At 53.3% G+C, this 7,625-nt stretch overlaps 1 protein-coding gene across 1 annotated transcript; it reads right to left on the bottom strand.

Moving 5' to 3' along the window:
* Positions 1 to 4,542: 4,542 nt before the first annotated feature.
* Positions 4,543 to 6,309, bottom strand: LOC144246434 (olfactory receptor 14J1-like). The gene has a single exon (XM_085581185.1). The coding sequence runs from the start codon at positions 5,810 to 5,812 to the stop codon at positions 4,880 to 4,882; it is 933 nt and encodes a 310-aa protein (XP_085437311.1). The 5' UTR covers positions 5,813 to 6,309; the 3' UTR covers positions 4,543 to 4,879.
* Positions 6,310 to 7,625: the final 1,316 nt, after the last annotated feature.

The following is a 7,625-nucleotide window of genomic DNA, read 5'->3' on the forward strand; positions in this document are numbered from 1 at the left end:
CAGGGAGAGGCACGGGAAAACCGGATCTTCTGGACAGTGTGGATCCGATGGCCTGGCACATCAGAGCCACAAAAATATGATGCTTTAGTTGATACTGGTGCACAGTGTACTCTGATACCATCGGGACATGTGGGGGCAGAGCCTGTTTCCATTGCTGGTGTGACAGGGGGATCACAACAATTGACTCTGGTGGAAGCCGAGGTGAGCCTGACTGGGAAGGAGCGGCAGAAACATCCATTGTGACCGGCCCAGATGCTCCGTATATCCTAGGCATAGACTTCCTCCAGAACGGCTATTACAAAGACCCAAAGGGACTCAGGTGGGCTTTTGGAATAGCTGCTGCAGAGGCAGAGGACATTAAGCAATTGAACGCCTTGCCTGGACTGTCAGAAAACCCCTCTGCAGTAGGACTCCTGAGGGTGGAAGAGCAACGAGTGCCAATTGCGACCTCGACAGTGCACCGCCGGCAGTATTGAACGAATCGGGATGCCGTGATCCCCATCCACAGAATGATCCATGAGCTGGAGAGCCAAGGGGTGGTCAGTAAGGCCCACTCGCCCTTCCACAGCCCCATCTGGTCTGTGCACATGTCTAATGGAGAATGGAGATTGACTGTGGACTATTGTGGCTTGAATAAAGTAACTCCACAGCGCTGCTGTGCCAGACATGCTGGAACTCCAGTACAAGCTGGAGTCCAAGGCAGCAGAGTGGTACGCCACTGCTGACATTGCTAATGTGTTTTTCTCCATTCCTCTGGCAGCAGAATGCAGGCCTCAGTTTCCTTTCACCTGGAAGGGTGTGCAGTACTCCTGGAACTGACTGCCCCAGGGGTGGAAGCACAGCCCCACCGTCTGCCATGGGCTGATCCAGGCTGCACTGGAAAAGGGTGAAGCTCCAGAACACCTGCAGTACATCTATGGCATCATTGTGTGGGGGAACACGGCAATGGAAGTGTTTGAGAGAGGTGAGAGGATCGTCCAGGTTCTGCTGGAAGCTTTGCCATCAAGAAGAGCAAAGTCAAGGGTCTTGCCTGAGAGATCCAGTTCCTGGGGTAAAGTGGCAAGATGGACAGAGTCAGATTCCAACTGAGGTCATCAATAAGTTCACTGGGATGTCTCTATCCACCACCAAGAAGGAAACACAAGCTTTCCTAGGTGCCATAGGTTTCTGGAGAATGCACATTCTCAAGTATGGCCAGATTTTGAGCCCTCCCTACCTGGTCGCCCACAAAAAAAACAATTTCCACTGGGGCCCTGAGCAGCAACAAGCCTTCACCCAGATCAAGCAGGAGATGGCTCATGCTGTAGCCCTTGGCCCAGTCAGGACAGGACCAGATTTCAGAAGTGTCTTCAAAGTGGATAGACTATATTGAAAACAATGCAGAGAGAATTGTTTTGTCCTTTTAACTTTTCTTATTTATATCTTGATATCAGCAATATCCAATTGATATTGACCCCCAGCACCTTGTTATGCAATCTGAATACATATGAAAATCATGATCCTTCATGGCTAACAATCAAAACACTTTGTCCCTACCCTTCCCCCACCATTTCCCTCATCCAACACCTGGCACTCCTATGTATCAGGAATCTTGTGGCCAGCAGGACCAGGGCAGTGATTCTTCCCCTGCGAGACAGAGTGAAAATTTAACAGGGTAGAAATCCATTTGGATTTAGGTGAAATGTGCTCCTTTGAGCTTGCTAACATGAGTGAAATATGCTGTTTAGTCTGGTAACTGCAGCACTAGCAAAGTTGCCCCAGCTAAAGAGAAAGAATGCAAATTTCCACACTAAAAAGAGATAAGAAAGACTGCTTGGGCCTTTAAACAGACCACGCAGAGTGACCCAGGAGTTCTTTCTGTACTTTCTGACAAGAACAAGTGTAACTAGCTGTAAGTGTAACATGAAATCATGAGAATGAATATGCATGAACCTATTGTGAAATTCTATGCCTATGGAAATTAATTAAGGGTAATAAAAAAGGTTTGGGACTTCTCAGGGGTGCGCATGTCCATTGAAGGGCAATGAGTCCCCAGTGTGTCCAGCGCTGCAAATAAACATACCATTCTTTACTAATCTTTATTGGAATTGTGGGGGTTTTATTTTTCATCCGTATTTCACCTGTGCTGGGGACTGGTTGGGCAGCACCTCGAGTGCTGGGTCCAGTTCTGGGGTCCCCAGTTTAGGAAGTGTCAGATTCCAGGACACTGCAGCACCAAGGATTTCAACGGAGCACTCTGAGGCCTCATGGAACCCCAGAGGCCACTGTGACCCTGCAGGGCCTTGTGGAACCATGCAGAGCTTTTTGACAGAGCAGGACCTCGTGTCATGATGGGGGCATTGTGACACTGCAGGGCCCTATGGAACCAAGGGGCCAGTGCTGCCCCTCAGGGACTCCTGGAATGAAGGAAACATGTTGGACACTGTAGTGCCCTTGGGACCAAGAGGCCATTGTGACACTGTGGGAGCAAGGAGCGCATTGCTGCCCTGCCAGACCTCATGGAACCAAGGATCCACTGTGACACTGCAGGGCCTTGGGGACCACGGTGACATTGTGACACTGCAGGGCCCAAGGATCCAAGGGACTTTGTGACACCAAGGGTTCCCATGGAACCAAAGGGACATTGTGACACTGGGAGGCCTCATGGAATCATGGAGACCACTGGGACACTCTGAGGCCTCATGGAACCATGGTGACACCAAGTTGTTGGGGAGTGTTGATCTGCTGGAGGGTAAGAGGGATCTGCACAGGGCCCTGGACAGGCTGGATCCAGGGCCCAAATCCAACAAGGTGAGGTTTAACAAGTCCCAGTGGCGGGTCCTGCACTTTGGCCACAACAACGCCTGCAGCGCTACAGGCTGGGGACAGAGTGGCTGGACAGCAGCCAGGCAGAAAGGGACCTGCAGGGACTGATGGACAGCAGGCTGGACATGAGCCAGCAGAGTGCCCAGGGGGCCAAGAAGGCCAATGGCTCCTGGCCTGGATCAGGAATGGTGTGGCCAGCAGGAGCAGGGCAGTGATCCTTCCCCTGTGCAGGGCACTGGTTGGGCAGCACCTCGAGGGCTGTGTCTAGTCCTGGGCCCCCAGTTTAGGAAGGACATGGAGGGGATGGAACATGTCCAGAGAAGGGCAACAAGGCTGGTGAGGGGTCTGGAGCACAAGTCCTGTGAGGAATGGCTGAGGGAGCTGGGGTTGTTTATCCTGGAGAAGAGGAGGCTCAGGGGAGATAAGGCAGTGTGAGGGCACAGGTTGGACTCGATGAACTCCAAGGTATTTTCCAGCCTTGCTGATTCTGGGATTCCCTGAAACCACCCTTGGAGCAGTTGCAGAGGAGCCCTGGGCCTCCTCTTCAGAAGCTCCAGCAGCCCAGGTCCTTCAGCTTCTCCTCACAGCCCCAAAGCCCATCCTGTCAGTCCTGCAGAGCCTCTGCAGCTCCTCCTCACTGCCCAGAACAGGGAGCCCCACAGCCAGACACAGCAGCCCAGATGTGCCCCCCTGGCCTGGGGTGCCTCTGGCAAGGGAGCAGCACCAGGCACTGCAGGAGCCTGCAGACAATTCCTGCAGCACTTGTGGGATGATCCTGCTCCCCAAGGGACGTTCCCATGGTGCCAAGTCAGGAACTGCAATGGGGAGTGGGGCCAGAGAGGAAAGGGCAAACAGGGATGGGCTGTTTGCAGGGGAGGGAACAGGCGTGGGCAAGAGGAAGAAATTTGTATCAGAAAGAGTAAAGAAAGCAAAGGTGAAGCCAAGGAAATGCTCAGGGCAGTTTGGGGGTGGCTGCCAGACAGCCCTGGCTCTGAGCAGCAGCGTCTGCAGTGGGACAGGAAACTCCCAGATGATGGGAACAAACTTTCTGGCTGACTGCAGAGGCCAGGACAAAGCTGAGTGGTTTCCCTGGTGTCCCCAGCCCTTCCTGGCCCCAGGGCCTGATGGCATTTGTGCTGCCTCAGGTTCATGTCCCCACAGCACCAGCATGGGGGTGCTCCCGCCTGCTGTGTGCAATGCAAACAGGGGCTGCTGAGCCAGTGCTGCCGTGTCTGTGCCTGCAAGGATGCGGCACCTCTGTGAGCTGGGGGAGAGGCCAGGGCTGCAGAGGGGGATGTTGTTGGCAGCTCCATGAGGACGCTCTGGGACGCTGCCCTGGGCTGTGCAGCGCACTGGGGATGGATCAGCCCCTGCTCTGCTGCTCCTTCCCGTCTCCCCCAGGGCCCTTGCAGAGCACCAGCCATGCTGTTTGCCCCCAGCCTGCCCACGGCCAGCCTGGGGCTGCTCACGGGGGTTTTCTGTGCTGAGCATTGGCCTGGCCGTGTTCTTGAGAGAGCCTGGGCAAGGAGCCTGGAGCCCCCAGGCCCTGGCCTGAGGCGTCAGCGCTGCCCCAGCAGTGCCCATGGCCTGTCCCTGCTACAGCCCCGGCACTGCCACCCCCAGGACTGTGCCCGGCCCCGAGAGCACTCAGGCCCTGCAGCAACACCAGGGCCACCAGGGCAGCGGGGCAGGGCCACGGGAGCAGCACTGGCAGCACCAAGTGCTGCTGCTCCTGGGCACAGCTGCTGTGCCAGCCCTGATCTGCCCCAGCTCTGCACACAGACATTGCTGCTGCAGCTCCAGAGAAGGCAACAAAAGGGCATCTCTGCAGAACACTCTGCTGGGAAATCCTTTAGTTCCTTTAAAGCCACCGAGAATACAGCCCCTCATTGACACAGTCTGTGGGCACAGTGAAGATGGAGAGAAACAAAATTAAAAATGGCAAAAGGAATGACTTTTCTTGTTGACAAGATTAAGAAAGTAAAAAAAAGAAAAAGGACCTCCAAAATGAAACCAACAAGAAGTATCAAAAAAATACTTTTAGTACAAGTGATTTGGCAAAATTTTCACCAGTTTAATGTTTCTGATAGCATCCAGTCCTCAGTCTCCTCACTGCAGCCTTGAGCTCCTGGTTCCTCAGGCTGTAGATGAGGGGGTTCAGGGCTGGAGGCACCACCGAGTACAGAACTGACATGGACAGATCCAGGGATGGGGAGGAGATGGAGGGGGGCTTCAGGTAGGTAAATACACCAGTGCTGATAAACAGGGAGACCACAGCCAGGTGAGGGAGGCAGGTGGAAAAGGCTTTGTGCCGTCCCTGCTCAGAGGGGATCCTCAGCACAGCCCTGAAGATCTGCACATAGGAGAAAACAATAAAAACAAAGCAACCAAATCCAAATGAAATATCAACGGTAATCAGCCCAAGTTCTCTGAGATAGGCTTTGGAGCAGGAGAGCTTCAGGATCTGTGGGATTTCACAGAAGAACTGGGTCAGGGCATTTCCATGACACAGGGGCAGGGAAAATGTATTGGCCATGTGCATGAGAGCATTGAGAAAGGCACTGGCCCAGGCAGCTGCTGCCATGTGGGCACAAGCTCTGCTGCCCAGGAGGGTCCCGTAGTGCAGGGGTTTGCAGATGGACACGTAGCGGTCATAGCACATGATGGTCAGCAGGAAATACTCTGCCCCAAGAAAGAATAGAAGGAAAAACACCTGTGCAGCACATCCTGTGTAGGAGATGGTGCTGGTGTCCCAGAGGGAATTGTGCATGGCTTTGGGGACAGTGGTGCAGATGGAGCCCAGGTCGCTGAGGGCCAGGTTGAGCAGGAAGAAGAACATGGGCGTGTGCAGGTGGTGGCCGCAGGCTACAGCGCTGATGATGAGGCCGTTGCCCAGGAGGGCAGCCAGGGAGATGCCCAGGAAGAGGCAGAAGTGCAGGAGCTGCAGCTGCCGCGTGTCTGCCAGTGCCAGCAGGAGGAAGTGGCTGATGGAGCTGCTGTTGGACATTTGCTGTGGCTGCACATGGGCACCTGTTCATGGAGAAAGGACAGGGACAAGTCAGGAGAGGCTGCTTGGAGACAGACTTGGGCCATTCCCTGCAGCCTGTCTTGCTGGGACTCACCCACCCTTGTTCCTGCTCTGGGAAAACCTTCACCCAGGTCCCTGCCTGAGCTCCAGTTGTGCTGGCTGAGTGTGCCAGGAGCAGACAGGCCTGTATGGGGGGGCTCTCGAGGAACCATCCCTGCCCCACTGCCCTGGGTTTGCGGCCATTTTGTGGCCAGTTTGTGGCAGAGGGACAAGGCTGGATATTCAAGATTTGTCAGGGGAATCACTCCTAATGCAGAAAGGCTCGGTACCATCTGCACTCACACTTCTAAAGGACATGGAGAGCAGGAAAGAATTTTTGCCATTATTTTCTTACCCACACATCATTGCTGGCACTCTGAGGTCAGAAATCCCCAGAATTCCTGCTGCACTCAGAGTTTGCCACTGAGAGATGTGAGAGGCAAAGGATTCCCTGTGGCTGAGGGAAGGTGAGGGGCTGGATGGGCTTGTTCCCCCAGCACTGCTCTGTTCAGCACCCTCTTCTTCCCTGAGCATCTCCCTGGCTCTGGACATTCCCTCCTGAGAGGTGCCTTGTCCCTGCCAGCGCTCACAGAGCCCATCCCACCCTGTGTGCCCTCGGCCCGGCCCTACAGAAACCTGCCTGTGTGCAGGGCCCTGGCTGGGGCAGGCTCTGTGTGCAGCTGGGCAAGGGCAGCTCAGGAGAGCCCTGCTGGGCCCTGCAGAGGTGATGCTGCTGCTGCCCAGGGCTGAGGAGTGGCTGAAGGCCCTATGGGAGGCTCCCAGCAGAGACACTGACCACCCAAAGTCACAGTTCTGGAGTCTCTGTACATGTTCAAACATTCCTTTGATGATCCTTTCAACTCAGAATGTTCTGTGACTCTGGGATTACAATTCCTGTTCTGCTTCTCTCATCCCCCTGTTGTCTATAATCAAAAGAGAAAAAAAGAACCCTTGCAACAGTGTTAGAACAATAAAGTAAAAACCAGACCTTTATTGGAACCTTCCAGGTGTCCCACTGGGGATGGGGCACACCCAGCCCCTGATTTCAATAATTCATTAAGGTTGATTAATTATGATATTTAACAGGAATATCCAATAGGAGATTCACTTGCCCAAGTTGCACTCCCCTGGCTCAACACATTGGAGTAGGTCCAAAGACTTCTTTGCCCCAGTTTTAGTTATGACTGATCACATTGTGGTCAAAAACCAAAATATTCTTCTTGTAGGCATGCTTCCTGATAATAAGACTATACAGTATTTCATGAATGTATTTAGACAGTCAGTTTCTTGTTCTAAAATCTAAGAGAAATGTAGGAAACATACTAGTGTCAGCAAAGATTACAGTTATATAAGTACATAATAGTAGTTTGATAAAGCTAATTAAGAGTTTAATAGAGTCAAGTAAAGATAATGTTTTTAAAATTATAAAATAGTAATTTACAGAGTTACGGATATATGAAAAATGTATAAAAAGCAAAAATCTTTACGTCACCACCCCAACATTCCCATCCTGCTCCAAGCAAGAAATTGAAAGCACTCCCAGGAAAGCTCCTGACCTTTACAGCAAACCCAGGCTTACCTTCTTTGGGAAGTGTCCCCCGGAGCTGTGCCCAGGCTGGTCTGGAGCTGGGAGCAGCCCTGCCCCAGCCAGCCCCTCTCAGCAGCAGCACCTGCCCTGCTCAGGGTGGCTCCTTCCCCCCACAGCTCCTGGCCAGCGCTGGGAGCAGCTCCAGGGCCGGCTGAGAGCTGTCCC

Source organism: Lonchura striata, chromosome 5, assembly GCF_050655825.1.
Source record: "Lonchura striata isolate lonStrDom1 chromosome 5, ASM5065582v1, whole genome shotgun sequence".
Lineage (NCBI taxonomy): Eukaryota > Metazoa > Chordata > Aves > Passeriformes > Estrildidae > Lonchura > Lonchura striata.

Excerpts from the sequence above, each read along its gene's own strand:
- LOC144246434 (XM_085581185.1), bottom strand. The coding sequence starts at position 5,812 with ATGTCCAACAGCAGCTCCATCAGCCACTTCCTCCTGCTGGCACTGGCA.